General features: G+C 43.2%; 2 protein-coding genes across 2 annotated transcripts in view; one reads left to right on the top strand and one right to left on the bottom strand.

Moving 5' to 3' along the window:
- Nucleotides 1–1,163: 1,163 nt before the first annotated feature.
- beat-VII (Immunoglobulin domain-containing protein beaten path VII) overlaps nucleotides 1,164–19,657 on the bottom strand; it is a 41,460-nt gene continuing 22,966 nt past the window's right edge. The window contains exons 7-9 of the mRNA XM_020955948.2: nucleotides 19,155–19,353; nucleotides 6,879–7,273; nucleotides 1,164–5,434 (exon numbers count right to left, since the gene is read on the bottom strand). Of these exons, the coding sequence (XP_020811607.2) occupies nucleotides 5,241–5,434; nucleotides 6,879–7,273; nucleotides 19,155–19,353 (788 nt within the window). The 3' untranslated portion in view covers nucleotides 1,164–5,240. The remainder of the gene's footprint in view (nucleotides 5,435–6,878; nucleotides 7,274–19,154; nucleotides 19,354–19,657) is intronic.
- On the top strand, nucleotides 13,739–14,686 carry Tb (Tubby; the record flags this gene model as incomplete). The annotated part of the gene is made up of 1 exon (XM_020955384.2): nucleotides 13,739–14,686. A coding segment is annotated over one exon (840 nt), but the record flags the coding sequence as incomplete, so codon positions are not given.

Here is a 19,657-nt window from a genome sequence, read left to right as displayed (position 1 = left end):
TTGGGCGCTGCCATGTATAATTAAGCAGCGAACGAACCTCTTAACAAACCACATCCTGTCTGACTCCTTCACTTGGCAGAGCCATGCCTCATTAACGGCAAAGCCAGGAGAGGAAAGAGCGGTATAGGAGGGACAGGAAGAGGGGCAGCAAGAGCTGAAGCTTCCGTTGCCCTGCTAATTTAATATTTATACCTTAATCAAGCCACAGTCGTCGGAAAACCCTTTTGATGGCTCCGCAGAAAATCTGTTGATTCGTCGATAGCCAGATTGGTCCGGCCTAACGATGGCCGGGCGTTAATTGCTCATTTCCATGCAATGTTGTCGTTTCCCCCTGCCAGGATGCCGCCCTGTTCCCCACCAATCAGTGTCCTGCTCCGATGTCCTGTCTGTCACACAAATGCGGAATCGATAGCTCGCATCTGTCACCAGAAACACACACACACCCATACACAATGAGGCCGACCTCCCGCTGGTCTCTGATGTCAATGTGTGTGTGTGTACAGGACTTTGATTTCGTAATGAGGCAGCCAGGCTGGTTGCACCTTTGTGGCGTATCCTGGGACAGACAAAGACGGCTCATCCTCAGCCCCACTGATCCCCATCAGGGAATGGGATTGGGGCAAAGGAAAATACTTGGCCATTGTGTCTTGGGCTTTGTGTGTGGCCCTGGAACTGGCTCTCGTCGGATGTGTTTTACGGCCTTGATACCCTTGATTCGCCATTTATTCCGTAGTTTATCCTTTCGTTGATTATTGCCGAGCATTTGCACCCGACTCCAGGCCCGATCCCCCTTTGTAATTTCGTGGAGACTTCTGACCTTATATGTCCTTTCGCTGTCGCCCTTTGTTTGTGCTGCGCTCCTTCAATTTCCCTGCACATTTAAAAGGATTAAAAGGATATTCGTCAAACGGAAAGTTGCGCAAGTTTGTTTAACGCACTTGTGGGATCCTCTGCCCTAAAATCCTGTCCCCAGCCCTTTGCAGACTGCCACTTTGTTGTGTTTTTCCACATTTGCCATTTATTTTCCCTTTTTTTTCTGTTGGTTCTGTTTTGTTTTGTTTTCTTGGTTTTTGGGAGGAAGAAGAGCAGACCCTTTTGTTTACTCGGCCCGCTTGGAGGGTGTGTGCTCCTTAACTGGTCCTTGAATGAAACGCTTTTGGACCTTTTGTTTTCAACATTTATTTTTTGTTAGTTCGTTCTCTTTACCACAAATATTCGTATTCTGTATGTATATTTAATATGCTGTATATCTCCTTTTTTTCAGTGTAGTAGATTGGCCAAGCAGTAGGCGCCATAATTTGGGTTGAGTTTGTAATCGTAATTGTTGTTCATCGCTTCAATTTTTACACGTTTTAAACTTTACACTTAGTTAGCCGCTGCTCGGCTGTGACTCTGGTTAATATTCGTGGTACTTAGCGTTAGTATACTCATAATAATACACATATTCCACAGTTATTTTTGCGTGTGACTTGCATAGGTTGCAGTTCTTACATTGTATCGCTCGCTTGGTATGTCTGTATCTATAAATAAATATTTACGTTCACGTTACGTAAATCTGTTAATCGTTTAAATCGTTTATCGAGTTCAATTTGTATCAATTGGATTCAGTTTAATCAAAAGATTAGCCACAATTCAAGCTATTCCGCTAGACAATTTCTTAGACCTTAATACCTTTTTTACAATACAAATGAGGGAAATTGAAATAAGGTTGAATCCAATATCGAATACTTTTATATATGCTTTGTGCGATTATATCAATGTGTGTCCGATAAACAATGGGAACAAAAAGTTAAAGCTTTTTGTGGTGTATGTGTTTTTAAAATTAATAAATAATGCCCTTTTCTCTATAAATATATATATTTATTTTATACATCTCTTCTTCATCTTCGGGGTTTTCCCGTATGCCATGTAGTATACATAATTTCAATATATATCTTGTATAATTTATGCTCTTTGTTCAATACGCAATGATATGTGTGATTGGAAGATTTTGATGTGAGTGAAATGATAAAGGTAGTCGCAGTCGTCGTGCCTTTGTTCGACTTTCGACCTATCAAAATACAACATTTAAATATAATGTTCGGATTTGTATATCGATCGTCATAATGCCATTCCATTGACTTGCATATGAATGCCATTCGGTCTGCATACCACTGCTTTTATCGGCCTCAACAAACAATTATAGTTAAACGGCTTAAATGCCATATGCTTAGCATGAAAAATGTTAATTGGCGCGAGACTCGTCTCTCTGGCGTAGAGAAAATGTTACAACATTTATGATATGTTTTGCGAATTGCTGCCACACTTAATGTACTCTTACTCGATCTATATAAATACAGAGTTTTTACACAGTTACACATTTATATATGTTCGATACAGAGATTGAGAGAGAGAGTGAGTGAGAGCTAGAATGCATGGCCCATAATTAGTAGACACGACTGTAACTAGGACTGGGGTGCTCCTAGTTCTAGTCCTTGGCCAATTATGCACATTCATGCAGATATATGCTGAGACAACAGACTCTCGAATGTAGACAACACGCAGTTTGCATATTTATACAGACGAACAGACAAGTGGGGTGGAGTGTGTGTATGTATGACATCGAGTGGGTACTCTGGGAAAGTGGGAAGTGGGAAACTGGGTCGTGTAGGCGAGTGTAATGTTGTGATGTGTGTTTGCACTTGTTCATAGATTGGTGGGAAACATTTACTAGTACGAGTGATTCACAAACCGATAGGTGAGTGGGAAATAGCTCCCGCCACAGTTCACAAATCAAATCAAATTATCTGGAATTGAATGATGGCTGGAAATTAGCATACCATAATCATAATATTGTTACTAAAACTAAAACTATATGTACGTATATAATCTACGGTCTTGACTAAACAGAGGAATAAATCATGGGTTAACATTAAAGCATTTCCATTTGTCGTGTATAAGTGTTAATAATATGCTTTTGTTTTTCATTTTCATTTTTATTTATTATTTAGTTCTTAGTGCATGCAATCAGTAAATTTGCATGCATACCTATCGTAATGTATAATTTATAAATGTAATCAATTTTTTGTTTTGTTTCTGTTAATAATAGACAGCGTAGCATAGGAAGACGTCAATACCTGCATAAGACATTTTAGCCATATTTTCATACATAATATGAACTTTGTTTTCAATTACATTCACGTGATGTCACCGTTATCATAATTAAGTATATTTCATTTATAAAAATTGTTTTGTAGTCCGTTCAAGCATTATCCGATCGGTGTGCACTCACTGAGAAGAGAGACAACCGCGGGAAAATGTTTCAACTGTGGCAAGATTTTGCAATTTGCAGTTGTAATTGGTTTTGTCAATTGTTAATTGTTAATTGTCAAGTGTTTGTTTTGCTTTAACTGATTCGCACGTTCGTTCAAACTGTAGGAGAACATCGCAGGCTTAATTGTATTACTAACATTATGTTTGGTTTCGCCATCGTCGAGTAGAAGTCAAAAATAGAAGCCTAATTACACACACAATACAGACGCGACGCTCATTTAATTTTGGTTTCGTGTATATGTATATACGGTATAGTATAGAGTATAGACTAGTCCACTAATTGCTTTACATATATTTACTTTGCCGGGTTGTCCGTGTTTTGTTGTCGCTATCATCTTGCTTTACATAGTTACATTGTTATGCTACGTGTGTTTAAAATGCTCCTCTAGCCATAGACACTTAAAGCGCGCTCCTAAATATACATCCGCACTTAGTTTTAAGCACTGCGATTTACTTTGCTTTACTTAACTCCCTTAAGCGGCCGAAAAACGCTAACGAAAAACGAAAACAATTAATCGCAACGGCAAATATTTTCCTAACTACACACTAAACGCTCCATTGCAACGACATAACCATTTACACACACAACGAACCGAAAATAAGGGGGCCGAAATGAAAATAAATAAATAAGCGTCGTAATGTTTGGCGGAGTGGCCGAACCCTCTGGGTCTTGACCCTTTCCCGGGTCACCACGCGCCGCCAACTGCGCCCTTTTTGTGGCCGCCATGTTGGGCGCCATTTCTTGCCCCATCTTATTGGGCGCCATTTCTCGGTCCGCCTGTCCTTTTGTTTTTTTGTTGTCTTTGTTTTCTCAAAATGTTTTCAACACTGATTGTTTCTGTAAGCTTCTTGGTTTAACTGTCTAATTATTTTACATTTAAACGTTTATTTCCGGGGTACTTTGGTACAGGGTACGGTTGGGGTACGGTTAGGGGCACGGTACTCGTGTTTAGCTTGCTGCTGCTGCTGGCTGGCGCTTAAATTCAATTGCCCTAATTCTTAGCCTAACCCTCCTCAGTTGCCACATCCCTGACTATCCTTATCCTTGACTAGCTGAAGCGCTACAATACCGTAAAAAATATGTCTCCATTAATTTCGTTTTTCAATTTGTGAGTTTTCAGTTTGTCCTTCGGTAGTTCTCTACTGCACTGTGTAAGATCATGCATTTTAGGTACATGCTTCGTAGCGGCTGCTTTGAAACGCCTAAAAACCTTCAACCCAATCAATTCTGGCTGTTTGCATTTGGATTTCCCAGAGGGGAAGCGGCATTTGCCCAAAAACTTTTGACAAGGCCTGACCTTGAAGAGCACAAAGTTTGGTTTCTCAGCACAGGGGCTTGAGCCCCCTCTCTCTCGTGTTCAATTAGCTATACAAAATTATCCTTGTGCTCCAAAAAATGGCCACTGGCCGGAAGGGAATGCCTATTCTTCTATAGAACTGCAGTTCCCCTCGGCCAGCAACTTAATTACAAACATTCTCTTTGGCACTGTGGCCGCACAAACTACCAACAAAAAACTAGACAAGCTGAAATTCCCCGGCCGCTTCCCTCGCTCATCTGCAGTTATTTACAAGTAAACTATTTAAATTGGCCGACCAAGGCAAGCAGCACAAATGCAAAAAAGTAACATTCCCTTAATCCTTTCGCCCGGCATTGTCCTCTGCCCCTTTGAGCTCTCTGCTAATTTTCCTGCTAAATCGAGCTCTCTCTCTTGGCTTCCAAACAGATTAAAAATTTGGTATACAATTTACAAAAAAATCCAACTTGGTTTCTCCGATGCAGCTTTTGTCCTCGATGTGGATGTGGATGATGATGATGATGTGATTGCCCTTGGATTGGCCGTAGCTCTACCTTCTACCATGCAGAGTGTGCAAGTACGTCGGTGGTCTTCTCCTCTCCCGGCTCCTACTCAGTGTCCTGCACTGTCCCTCTAGTAGCTGAGGGGCAGCAGGACAAGGAGCAGCAGCTGGGCCAGCGACCACAGGTGCGTCAACACCGCCCCACCGTGCGCCCTTCGTCCGGCAGAGGTCTCGTTGCCATGTCCATTACCGTTGCCCAGCGCCGCCATTCCGATGCTGGGCGGAGCCGTTGACGTGGAGGAGGCAACTTGGCGCTCGACCTCAACTGCAAGAGGGAAAAAAGTGGGTTTTAGAAGGTGATAAACAATGTTGGGTAATTATTCTTGGGTTGCTGCACAGAAAAACAAAATCTAAATTTGAAAAATCAATACACTCTCAATGTTGTCATGTTACGGAGAGTCTCTATTATTTAAAAGAAAACTTTATTCCTCCATTCTCTTAACCTAAAATGTAAGACAATAATAGCTTGAACATTATGGCTTAAAATAAACCGCATTCACGGTAGGTGAGGTCAAGGAAAAGGGCGGGAAAAATCAATTTAAAAAGCAAAGTTGATGTTGTAAAATGAATAATTCAGGACAGTGATAAGCCCTCAAGTTATCTAGCCAAAATGGTTTACCACCGAGAACGGGGGCATAAAACCGTAGGAAAGGTCACCGCGGTGATCTGACTGAGAGTCGTCGGGCGCTGAAAAGTTTTCGCATAAGATGGCAGAAGCCCCTTAGGGCGGCATAAGAAACAATTACAGACTGGAGCATTCTCGGCTGCGAAGTGGCCCAAACAAATGACGCACTTCACGCAACATAAATAACACGCATACGCCCCTTGGTTCAAGTGACAGTTGGCAGCCACTCGGCCACTCCGGCAAACTGGGCCGGCAAAGAGGTTGAAGGTTGAAGGACGAAGGACGCAGGACGAGGGACCACGGACAGCCAGAGGCAACTGATGGGAAACGAGCAGCGAGCAACGAGCGTCGTGAGTCATGGGTCTGGTAATGTGTAAATTATTTCGTACAATTCGGGACAATTTACAACAGGGCTGAACGACTTGGCTGGGACGATAGTGTTAACAACCGGCTTGTAGGCAAACAATGCCGGCAAATATATAAATTAACCTTTGTTTGGCTCTGCTCTCTACCCAACGAGTAAATGAAAATTAAACGTAGACAAACGGAAAACATATGACACCGAGAGGCCCTTTCAAGGACGAAATATTTAAGCTGCCAGTTGAGACAATGGCTCCGTTTACTTTTGTTTAAAATTCAACGTTGGCCTTCGCTTTCCGACAGGGATAAAAACAATGCGCTCTCCCTTACATTATCATACTAATTTATTTTGTGAAAATTCATCCGTGATTCCATCATACATTTCATAATTTGGCGGCGTCGAGGACGTTTTTTTGATGATCTCACGGGTCGTAATTTCAGTCGGCGCGTACCGAAACAAATATTTGCTTTGCATAGCATTACACGGCATAAAATAAATAAAGTAAATATGCACACAGACAGGCACAGACATTTATCCAGTGCCATGTAGGCGCAGAGATTCATGCAAATCACGCATACGCCCTGTGCGCCGAGATAACATGCGTTCTAAATTCAAGAGTTTGCCCTCGAAAAACTTTCCACTCGAACAATAATCTTTTACCTTTCATTATTTCCATAGCTTTAATTATGGAATATAAAAGTTATAATTGTAGTTTGTGCTCACCTTTCACGGAGTACGTCTTGTAGTCGGCGTACTGCTCGCCCTGTCCCACCGTGGCTGGGATCGTCGATAGACAGGTGATCTCCATGCGCCCATTACTGCCCACATGCTCCTCGGTGAGCTCAATGTTCAGCTGACTGATGCTGAACATTCCCTTCTCCTGCTGGGCAGCGGTCACGGCAGCTGCTGCAGCTGCCACACCGCTCCCGCCGCCAGGATGCGAGAGCGGTCGCTGGTAGCCCGCCGCCAGCTGGTTCATGGGACCGGCATTGGAGGGAATGCCCAGCTCCTTGTTCATATTGGGCGCCTGTGGACCAAAGCCACCGCTGTTCAGGGTGCTGCGAATGATGCCCAAGGCGTTCTCGTTTATGTGGCGCCGGTACTTGCGGTTGCTGTTTCTGGAATAAAGAGAGAGGACTTCATTGAGTGGTGAAAAACTGGGTGTGGGAGTCTGAGTGTAATGTGCCTGGCCTGTGCGCCCGGCAATTTGCACACAAATAAAACCGTAAATATTTGCATTTTATGATTGATGTGTGTAAACGTGGAAGGCAAAACACTGGGAGCTTCCACATGCCGGGCACGCACATCTGATTCCCAAAACGAGGCCGAAACAGTGTTGCCAAAAGGAAAAGTGATCAGTTGCTTCAAATACATGGGAAATAATGTGAAATATTCAACATTGTATGTTTCTTGTAAAATTTTTATCTCTTATTATAACTAAATAAAATATATTTGATAAAACCATCTGTCAAAAGGATAAGTCCTCTCGAAAATCGTCGAGCTGACAGCACTGTCGAGGACTCCATTTCCTCGGGAAATGGATACAGGGAGCCGTCTTCATTTTCATCTTAGAGCCGAGTCCTGAGTAATTGAACTCACAACTTCACAACTCTGAATGGCCCGAGGATTTGGCGGGGAGGCTCATTTTGTTTCCAGGGAAAAATGCAGGAAAAAATGTGAGATTATCGAGCAGCTGGGCCTTTTTTGCTGATTGGCAACGCTTTCTAATGGTTATCCTGCATTACGGACTGATTAGTTTGCATTATTCAGCCGACGGCATTCAGCTCGTATCGCACATTGTGAATCTAATTAGCTTTTACGACTTTGCTTCATATTTGATAAGAAGCCTGAACGGCATACAAATGAACTTGTCTGCGGGCCTTGTTGTGGCTTTGGGGGGTAGCCCAAGGATATATGTATACCGTATTCAGATCCCATCCCTTGTAATTACCTCGACTCGTACGGCGACATGTTGCTTTATTACAAATGCAAAATGACAGCGAAATTACCTCAACCAGCGGCAGATACACCTGATACTTGAGCAAATAATGGCGGGGCCGTAAAGTTTAATGCCGGCAAACCCATTGTCAGGTGTGTCAGTAAGTGAAAAGCATTGAAATCTGTGGGAAATTCGTTTCCGAAAGCGCTCACTTCCGACTCATTTTGAGCAATTATTTTATTTGCATAGCTCTCGTCCTTGCCTGCCTTGCCTGCTTATGCAAATGGAATTTGAATGCCCTGGAATTGGGTTAGAATTGTATTTAAATATTATGTGGCTTAAAGTGCATCTCGGTCTGGGTTGCATGAGTATGAGCCCGACTAAGGGTCCTGGGAAACGAAGGATACAGTTGCCGCAGGCACTCTTACAGATAAGGCAAGGCGTCAGCAAAAAGTTGCTTTTACTCAGGGAGTGTTTGCTTCCCATTCAATCCCCTTAAAAGTGTGTATAGGAGAGCGAGTATGTTGCAGTCCACTCCGGCTTCGGCTTCCTGCATTGTGCAACTGGAGCTATTGGCATCTAGGGAGAAAATGGGCGAATGCAAATTTTAAGGCCACAAGACGACTCTCCCATGCGCTGTAGAGGAGGAGAGTTCTTTATAATGGGAATATAACTCCAAAAATGTTATATCCATTATGGTTTTCAAATGAAATTTAATTTGATTTCCTTTTATTATTATTGGTTTTGAGAAAAGTGGACAATAACGACACAAGAAATGTATTAAATATTACAAATATACAACCTTCAGTTTTTCGAAAACTATAAAACAATTCTTAGGCAATATCCTAAAATCTAAGTTTCTGACAAGAGTTCCCAGCACACTTCTTTTGGTGTCCAGGGTAAGAAGTGCAAACCTTTGCACGCATGCAAGACAAACAATTGCTTGTCATGGGCATTAGGGGAGGGTGAAGAGAGGCTGAAGAAAAAGGAAGAAGGAAGCAGCCATGCTCCTGGAGAACTTAAACAATATCGAGTGGCAGCCAGGCAGTTACCGACAGACAAACAGCAGTGGCATGAGTAGTAAGCCAGTTAAGACGGGAAGCAAACAAATGCGGGACAAAACTCTGAGCAAATGCACAATATCCGCATAAGCCTTCGACAGCTCTGCTGGTCCAACTGGCTTTGGGCTGATGACAGGACCCAAAGAGCAGATGGCGGATGGAGGAGATGAAGCCGAAGGGGCAGAACAGAGGTGGAGCAGCTGCAGCCGGGGCATCATCAACGGAGCTGTTGTTACTGCGATGCTGCTCCAGTTGTCTTAATAAAATTCCTTATGCAGCGCACTTTTCGCAGGAAACGCTGCCACCGGTAGTAGAGGCAACATGGCAACAACATGGCAACGAGCCAGGACCAAGGAGCCAGGATCGAGCAGCAGCAAGAGCTGGGACAACAGCATCAGCACCCGTGGCAGGAAGCTCAAGTTCAAAAACACAACAAACTTGCCGAGCAATTCAAATCAGAAGGAAATGCGGGCCCCGGTGTACGCTCCTGAAAGGGCGTATATACAGTGTATATAGTGTGTGTCCTGTCTGTTAGTTATGAAACTGCTGGCTGGCATGACACTTTAAATTCCTTAGCCTCGGCTACAAAACATCTTAACTCGCCGCTGACATGCAAAAGCGCCTTCTGGTCCGGAGGGCCACACCGCCCCCAGGCGATAATTTGAGAAATGCGCTTAATTAATTGATAAGTCATGTAGTTTCTTTGGGGCCTGCCTCCACTCTTCCGCCCAGTTCTGGGCTGCGCAAAATTTATGTGTCTCTGGGCCGCAAAAACCGCAGCCTAATTTCGTCTGCCAACGCAGGCAAACGAGCTGAAGGCGTCGACGCCAACGCACCAAAACCTATTAGCAATTTATGATAGATACACCAGTCCATTCCAGGACTTGAGCTGAAACTGTGCTGGATAACTTGCGCTCATTTTCCCGACAAATTTAGCTTTTTCCAGGGACTTCGTTTTCGCAGAAAGTTACCAGAGCTAAAGACTTGGTGAAACGGATATTGTAAGTGGATATGCACGCAATAAATTAATGGAAAGTAACTACAAAGGTGTACCTTAAGTAGAGGTAATTCTGAGCTCTTAAAATAATAAATGAAATAAAATCAAGAAGGAATAAAGGAAGCCAAACTTAGCATATCCTTTGCTTATGCGAATCATCATAACTCAGTCAAAAATACATTCATTTCAATTCGGAAAGCTTTTCTATGTTAGATTTTATTAGTTTTATAAACGTACATACTCATTAAAAAATTTAAAATTTGATCAATTTTTGACAATTTTAACGATGTAACCCCTTATCATTTTTTGAAAAAAATCTACAAAATTTGAAAAAAATTATTTTCAACTGGAGTTATCTAGAACGACTCGGCTGTTCGTGCTGATCAAGAATATATATTCATTCTTCTTGGCTTCTGACTATAATTATAATACTATTATTTGACCCAAAATTTATCTATATTTTTATATGAAAATATGTTCTAAAAATCAATTTTTAAAATCTCATAACTAAGCCAAAAGACAATAAATTTTAATTCGGAAATTACTATTTTTTTACTATTTACTAAATTTCTTAGGCTAAAAAATTGGCATACTCAATTTTAAATTTACAAAATTGAGGATTTTTTGCATTTTTTGACAATTTTCACGATGTAAACCCTTATCAAATTTTCATATTTTTGAAAAAAAAAAAAAAATAAAAATAAATTGTTGCCGGACTTGGATAGATTGACTTGGCTATAGATGCTGATCAAGAATATAAATATATCATTTATGGGTTCGGAAATTATTCCTTCACATTCTTACAAGATTCTGACTGAAATTATAATTCCGGCAAGGGCATAAAAATAAACATTTTCATAAAATAAAAGAAAAGGAATAAGAAGTAATTCTTATCTTTATTCTAAGTCTGACTATCGAACCAAAACTATCAAATACAGAGAGAAAGCTATCTTTAGTTTTCGCATCATCCTTTCTGACCAAAAACTGACAACACTAAACAGGACAAAACACCATGATTTCCAATCTGGGGGATACCATCTACCCACTTAGACTGGAACAAGCAAAGTAACTTAAGTGGGCGCTGGGGCTACGTGCAAAACCATGAATTTCTTATGGCCCTGCCATGCACAAAACAAAAAGAGGTCCTGAAATCGGAAACCGGAACTTGGGTGAGCCGCAACTTGGCAACAACAAGGCGAAAGGCAAAGAAACCAAATAGATTACCAGCAAAACTTTTGGCTAGCTTAACTTGGCCATGCCATGGCGACGCTGTTGTCCAAAATCAAAGTATTTCCCCCGAAAAACCCGGTAGCAAAAACCCCGAATCTCCGCTCCTTCTCGCCCCCCTTGAAAATTACATGGCGCAACGCATGCAAATTTCTCTGGCAAGTAATTGCCCGGGGCCAGCTAATTTGTATTAACTATTCAGGGGTGTAAAATGTTTCGTCATCGGCCAAAAGCCAGCAATACCAGGTCGATGTCGACCTAACAAGTGTCTAACTTACGGCTCAAATGCGCGCGCGCACAGAAGACCGCTGCAAAAATAACTTTTAAACTGGGTTAGCCAACGTCGCGTAACTCGTACACTGAGCCAAGAGTCGGTTTAAACATGTTAAACCTAATTTGTTATGATATATTTCATTTTAAACTAAGGAAAAACAAATATAGAATAGATGTTATATGTATGTTTAGTTGATATTTTTTATGTATATGTTTTATATCCATTCCTATTGTATTCAAGATTTTCCCATGTGTATCCTGGCAGGAAACTCCATCGCTACCAAAGATTGCCACCACGGACCACCGAGCGAGCGTAACTGACAACGGCAACTGGTGCGCGTGTGAAATTATAACTGACAGCAGAGCTTCTTTTGTCGTCGCTGACTTGTCCTGGCATGCGGTTCATTGAATAATTTATGCACTATAAAGTGGCACCGTCCGCCCATGCCGTTGCCATATCCTTCCGTGTCCTTCGTGGCTGGCACAAAGCTCAGAGAGAGTATGGAGTACGACAGCTGAAATGGGAACGAGGTGTTTTTGGCGTGCATTCGCATGCGTGTTCCGCCAAATAGTTCATTAAATGCCCCTGTAACCATTTATGCTGCCAACAGCATTTTCCAGCTGGGCTGGCCAACCTAATTAGGGGTCAAACCAAACGGAAAATTGTTCATTATGGGAGCAGCGCGTCGTTTATCATTTACCCACTCTAATTGAGTGGGGAAACAATTTGATAAATTTAGTTTAAATCATATTATTACAAAGTAGTTCGACAGCCATCACACATGTTGCACGCGACAGTCGACAGTCGATAGTTGTGGGGTGGTAAAAGTTGCCGCAGGAAAACCGCTCGTAATTGGCTTAATTGGGCATTTATCGTCAATCACCGAGTTGCACGTTCATGTTTGACTTGAAAAATGCATATTTTCGCAATTAACTTGATTGCATTTCCATGGCAAAGGCCGCAGGGCCATGCCGTTCCTTCGGCATATATCGAATCAGTCAGTAGTCAGGAATCGGAGCTAAGTTCATTACCGGCAGAGCGAGCACACACACAGACACACACACACACAGTTTGACTGACATTGCTGACACCCCGGAAAGTATGCCACACAGTCGGGGGTCTCACGGCCCATTGGGCAATCAATGAATGAATGAATCTCTCGCATATCAAATTCCAAAAAAACAATAAATGTTATCATAAATGCCTAATAATATGCAAGCGATACACAAAATGAATAAAAAAATAATAACAATATTCAAATAAAGCGAAACCCGAAACCACCAAATACCACGACTTCATTTGCATAAATAGGTTTTTTTGTGTTTAGCCCTTTTGTTAGTGCATATTTACGAAATAGTTTACTGATTTTGACCATAAACTAGCCTCGGACAGCGGATACAGTGGACAATCGTTGCGGTCGTCATCCGATTAGCATATGATTTGCGATCCCGCATAGCCTGTCTCCACTGCGTGATATATTGACCGTTTTAATTAGCTGCGAGTCTGGCATATCATTCCCAGAATGCTGTTGATTTTGTAATTGATTTGTTTTCACCCACTGTTGTTATTTTTTCGTTAATAATTAAATATGACTAGCTATGCTAATGGCCTGGCATTGCTCCACTTAAGTGGCGATTATTATTGGCCTACCAAACGTCCAATTCCGTGGCCAGTTTGGTGTTTTTGCATTTCGTTGGCAACAGCGAAAATTGGCAAACCGTTTTGAATTTATGCAAACTAATGCTGGCGGATACAGTTTCAGCCTCAGCCTCTTGCGTTTTGCAACAGGCTGTCGCTTTGGTTATCAACGGCATCGACTACACCCTCGGTCCGTCCCAGCTGCGAAATCTGCATCTTATTGGAGGCTGTCTGTCTATATAAGCCGCCCTCTTTCAAATGGGCTGCAGCATTAGCGGTTTACACCTCCCAAAGAGGCCAACACGTTGACAGATTCGAGCGGAAATTGGCTAGAAAAGCAGTCATCAATATGCGTGGATTTATTGTGAGTTGAAAGCGAATAAGGGAATAACTTTAAAATATCTGATGGAGTTGAAGTTTTAACACTCTATATTTTATATAATTTAATTTAAAATTGTAATACTCCAGATTTTGGCCATCTTGGCAGTGGCACGTGCCGATGTGGGTGGTTACAACTATGGAGCTGGCATTGGCGGCTCTAGCACTGGAGGTTCCCTCAGTGGAGGTTCCCTCTCCGGTGGCTCCATTTCCGGAGGATCTCTATCTGGAGGCTCTGTCTCCGGTGGCTCTCTGAGCAGCGGCTCCTACTCCAATGACTACGCTCCGGTCAACACCGAATTCAACAAGGAGTTCTTCACCTACTCCGCCCCCGAAGCTGATTTTGAAGACAACAAGAGCGTCAGTGACCTTGCTGCCACCTTGAAGAAGAACCTGCGTGTGGTCTTCATCCGGGCGCCTGAAAACAAGGGTCTGGAGAACGCCGCCTTGGCCTTGGCAAAGCAGGCTGCCGAGCAGCAGACCGCCATCTATGTGCTCACCAAGCAGGGTGACCTCTCCAGCCTGGCCAACCAGCTGCAGAATCTGAACCATGTGAGCGCCAGCAAGCCGGAGGTGCACTTCGTCAAGTATCGCACCCAGGAGGATGCCCTTAATGCACAGCGCACCATCCAGCAGGAGTACGAGCGTTTGGGTGGTTCCTCCACCTCCCACAATGGGGGCGTGGCTCCCGTCCTGGACTTTGCCACCAAGCAGCAGGTGCATCACCACCACCACCATCAGCAGCAGCAGCAGCAACAGGTGCAGCTGATCGACGAGCGTAGGGCGAGCATCAGTTCCTCCTCCGCTGGAGTTGTCTCCGCTGAACTAGAGGCTCCCTCCGCTGGCTATATTCCTCCTGCCGCTGCTGCGCCCAGCTCCACCTACCTGCCTGTGAACAAGGTCAAGTAGGAGGGACCCATCCTCATCAACATATATGTTATGTTACAAACTAGCCAAATTGTGTTGCACACTCGGTAGTAAGTGCTGCGTTATAAAATAGAATTTTAATTTAATGTGTACTCGATGTTGTTGTGGCTGTACCGAGATTAATGGGGCTCGCCTTTCCCGGCAGCGCCTTGTGGCCACCAACGCTATCGGTCGGCACTTAGCCGGGACCTGGGCCTGCAATTAAAACTAAAAGCGCATTGGCATTGGACGGGCTTAAAACTTGCCGTAAATTTAAGTGAGCCCGAGTCCGTTGCCATTATGGCCGCGGTTTATGGCACGTCAACGGCGACCAGCGTTGACCCGCCCTTAAAGGATTACCGCCACACACGCAATGTGGGGCACCAGGACGCGGCTAATTACCGCCACAGAGCCAATTTCGGGCAGTCGCGAGTCGCGACATTTAAGGGACGCCCTTTTTGAGGGTCAAGTCGGCGGCAGTGGTGGTAATTTGGTCTCGGCCAAGGAAACCCACACTGAAAATTAAATGAAAATTGCTGGCTGCATTTAGTGGAGCGTGCGCGCTCCTTTGTTTTCCGAGAATTCCAGCAACTAGGAACCAGCGACCAGAACGCCCAAAAGTGCTTTGTTTTGTATTTAGCGGTGAGGTCGACATTCCTTAAAATAATCTAAAAAGCTATTCCAGTTGCAGCCAAGTGGCAAGATTGTTGCACTGCGGCTGCCAGGAATCCTTCCAGCGAGCGCTTATTAAAGGGGCGTTTCCTGTGGCCGCTTTAAGTTGGCGTTTGTTGGCTTTTTGGATTGCTTTTCGGATATATCCTATCGTGTCGTGTATGTGCTTAGGTGTGTGTGTGTGTAGGAAGTCGGCACAAAGGAAGTGTGCAAAGGGCAAGCAAGTTGCCGGAATAAAAGCCAGGTTGAAGCTAGACGCAGACAAGGACCTTCAGACCTGGCCAACATTTAGTTTTGCCAGCTCTCTGCCGGCGTGGGCCTGCCACAAAAGGCCTTACGTGTTGCACAAACATAAATTGTGCAACAACGTGTAAACTACTTTTTGACTGCACGGTAGGGCTCCCGTCCCAGTTCCCATGTCCTTGCTAAAACCCATTCCGAGCCATCTCACTCTCGAAGACGTGGAGTGAAATCGGTAGCCTAAATACCCTTCCGGGGAGTTGAGTAATTAAGAACAAAGAGGAAATGAGATTGAATCAAAGTCGATTTTGGATTGGAAGTTTTTGAATATATATATATTTTTTTTTAACTATTTAAAATACTCTTTTCCTAGGGTATTAATTTTGTCAGCTTCCGGAACCCATACTATTCCCATTCCCCTTGGCAAGTGTTCACTCAGCGCTACGTGTTATGGCCTTTAGAGTCGTGCAACGTCTGCTGTTGCTCGTTGTTTCGTCTGCCTGCCATTCGGTTTTGTTCTTTTTGTTTTGTATTTTGTTCTTTTTGTTCCTTTCATGTTACAGTCTTTAAGGGTCTTCAAGCCCTTTTCCCTCAACCTACACAAGAGAAACAAAAATGATGTAAAAGGCAAACAAAACGAGAGAGAGTGCGGCAATATGAAAGCATTCTGCTGTTCCGGCTTTTGAGGGCCACTTGTCAGTCTGTCAGCAGGCCGTTCACTAATCACGTTAAGCGGTTAATTACTTCCCAGGGCTCATGTCACAGGACTGACTACCTGCCCACAAATACACACACTCGTCTGACCTATACTCAATATTTTATGCCCGGCCCCATAAATCTTGCAAGGTCGCTAAGCTCGTTCACACTCGTAAAAATATTTTACTTTGTGTGAAAATTACCTTGTGATAACAATAATGAACCCCCATTTATTGCTTTAGGAAGTTGTTTCCTTTGAAATTTATTCATTATCATTTTTATAAGTTTTGGAGGGTAACAAAGACAGGGTTTGGCTTTTAAAAATATATTTTCTTTTTAATAGAGATATAAAAGAAAGAATATTAAACCTTTAAAGTCAGAGTTTCAGGAACACAAAACATTAATTTAAAACCCCTGTATTTTTTGCATCTCTCCTAGCAGACTGTATGTATATATATTCTTGCTCTTTAACTCTCCTTTAATATTCTCCAGAAGGAAACCCGATAATTTCCAAGAAATATGCCAATAAACAAGGGCGAAAAAATCACGTTCCTCTGAGTGTAGGGCAAAAGGACGAAGGGCGCAGGGCGCAGGGCCTGACATTAGCATTGCATTTGCATAAAATAACATGAATATTTTTGCCACACCCCCGCACAGCCCACTCCCACACACACACACACCGTGCGGTGCACAAACTTAATAAACAGCGCAGTATATTCCACGCCTGGCCAAGCAACCCACACACACTCATGCACAACTACCCACACACCCACACACTGAGAGAGAGAGGCCAAGGAATTTATGCACATTGGCATGCACATAAACGCTGGCAGTTACTGGTTATTGTTGTACCGCTCCATGTCCTTCCGCCCCCCGCACGCTCCACCCACTCCGAGTTATTTGTTATTGTTGCCGCCTTTGTTTTTGCCTGCTGCATGTGCACTTTTTAGTCCTCGTCTACATAAATATGCAACGCTTATCACATGGTTTTATGGCAGAAGGGGCTTCCAGTTTCTCGTAATCGCTGGGGGTTAAAATCACGCCCACATAAGCCCATAACTGAGGCCCGTCTACAGGTGTCTGGCCTGGCCAGAAGGGGGGAAAGCTATAACCTTAGCAAGGTGTGCATTTTTAGATCTATTAATTTGTTCATAAGCCTAGAACACCTGAAACTCCTGCCGAATATTTTTATTAGATGGTATGGCAATGATCCTTGGATAAATTATTTTCTAAATTTATTTATAGTTCGTGTCTTATGATATTTTCTTTCAAGTCAGAAAGTTCTTTCTTCTCCCCTATTTTGCCTTCGCACCTTTCCCTTGCAACTCCTTTTTTGCTTCAAATAAAAAAGCTGAAGCTTATTCTTAAGCTAAGCGTTAGCGCGTCGTGCGCTTTGAATATAAATTATTTTATATTGCCATTGGGATCTCAGCGAAATTAGTTCCCCCGCTGCAGGGCTGCAGTACTACAGGACTACAGGACTGCCTCTTACAGCTCTCTCATTCTGAATTGTGGGAAATTATTTATAAAATAGTTTTCGAGGGCTGCCGCCTGTACTTCTTACCCGGCGGCAAATGCAATTAGCATTCGCTGATTACCCGGCGAGGAAATGGCACGAGTGTAAATTATGGTTTTTACTTTATGGCAAATTAACCAAGTGAGCTTATTTCGCACACAAACACACACATGCGCTGTTGCTGCCAACTTTTAGCGGCAATAAACTCCGCGTTCTACGGAGGCTGAATTCGAAACTTTTTCGGCTTATGTAAATGGGAAAGCAAAGCGGCGAGTAACCAAGTCTTAAAATGGCAAATTCATTTGCAATTTACCAAGAGCCGTGACATTTTAACTGCTCCTTTTTTTAGCCCGATGGCCGTAATCTGTCAACGGAAGTGGCTGTGTTACATTCCAAGAAAAATTGTACTTTCAAGGGCTTGTGACTGTGAAAATATGAAATATGAGGAAATATTGCTTATATTTTGTTTACCTATTTAAACTTCATTTTCCCCAGTGTAGGTCACAGCTCAGGTGCACAGCTTGTATGCCCAATTGCTGTCCGGCTGTCAGCCACTCAACATGGTATTTTAGTGCTCTGCACTCAGGTGGTTCCAGGACCCGAACCCGGTTCCCAGGACCACTTCTATTTCAAAGTCAAAGCCCCCAACTCCAGGCTCTTGAGACGTGCCACGTGGCGTATGTGCAATATGCCGACTTCAAAGAGCAGCCACTTCGTGGAAGCGCCAAGCGAGCCGTGGCTTTCATTAAGCTGACACCACACCACAGGCCCACTCCACTCTGAGCCACTCTGGGGCACCACCTTCTTATCCGGATCATACATATATATATATATATATATATATATATATATATATATATATATATATATATATATATATATATATAAGTAGTACACAGCCATGGATTCCACTTTCGTCCGACCGCGTACAAAGTGGAGGCCAAAAGTTGTTATATTGGAAAAGTTTCTCTGCTTGATTTTTAATATCACAGGTGAACGTAAATAATTTATTGCATTCATTTACGTTTCACATCCAATCGCGCCACGTAAAGATTTCGAAAAAGCAACGGCAAGGTTAGAGGGTGGCCACAAAATTTATTTATGCGTTATACAACAAAAGGCAAGGAGGCAAAAGACGCCAGGCAGCCAGCTAGCCAGGTTAACCCGCCAGCCAGCCGGGCAACAATGTGCGAACAGCCGTTGGCTTTAGCCAGGGCAAAATCCTTTTAGACCATAGATAAGGAAACTTTAATAAACACGCCACACACGCAACCTGGGAAATTGATAAGAATATGAAAAGTTTGCGCCCGACGGAGGAAAACTTTTCAAGCCACCGGACCCAGAGAGCCAGGACCCTGGCTGTTGGCTAGAACTTGCAGCTTTTTAATTTGTATAGCTCATAAATACCGAGTTCACCGAGGAGGCCTGATTAATGGCCCTCCTCCCTGGACTTACCTGTGCTTCTTCAGTTCCATCTGCTGCTGCTTTTTGATCTCCAGCTTCTTGTTCATGTCATAGTTGCGCTGGTGAACCTCATGGAACTCGCCCACGTCGTGGTAGTTGGCCAGGGATCCGAAGGGATTGTTGTAGATGCTGCCGCCACCATGGTGGCCGTGTCCTTCGTGGTGGTGCGACACAAAGTGCGGAAACTCATCTGCAGAGCCAGGAAAAAAACGGCAAACATAAGAGAGCAAAGGAAATGGCGTTAGCAATCAAACTAATTAACGTAAATGCTGCAGTGGCAGTCCATCATTTGGAGCTCAAACAGCAGTGCCCAAATGTCCCATCAGTCGATGGTGCTTCAAAGCTTGTTGGCTGTCAAAGGCGGACACACACTGAGATTAATTTTTGGGTATCTAATTAAAAGTATTCAGAGTGTTTTTATTTGGAAATTCATTTGTACTTAAGTTTTTTTTATTTACTAGCAAGAAAAATTAAGGCTTTAGATTGCTGTGATA

This window comes from Drosophila serrata, unplaced genomic scaffold (assembly GCF_035046125.1).
Source record: "Drosophila serrata isolate PLE 108 unplaced genomic scaffold, ASM3504612v1 contig_382, whole genome shotgun sequence".
NCBI lineage: Eukaryota > Metazoa > Arthropoda > Insecta > Diptera > Drosophilidae > Drosophila > Drosophila serrata.
This window is presented reverse-complemented; position numbering and strand designations above follow the sequence as displayed.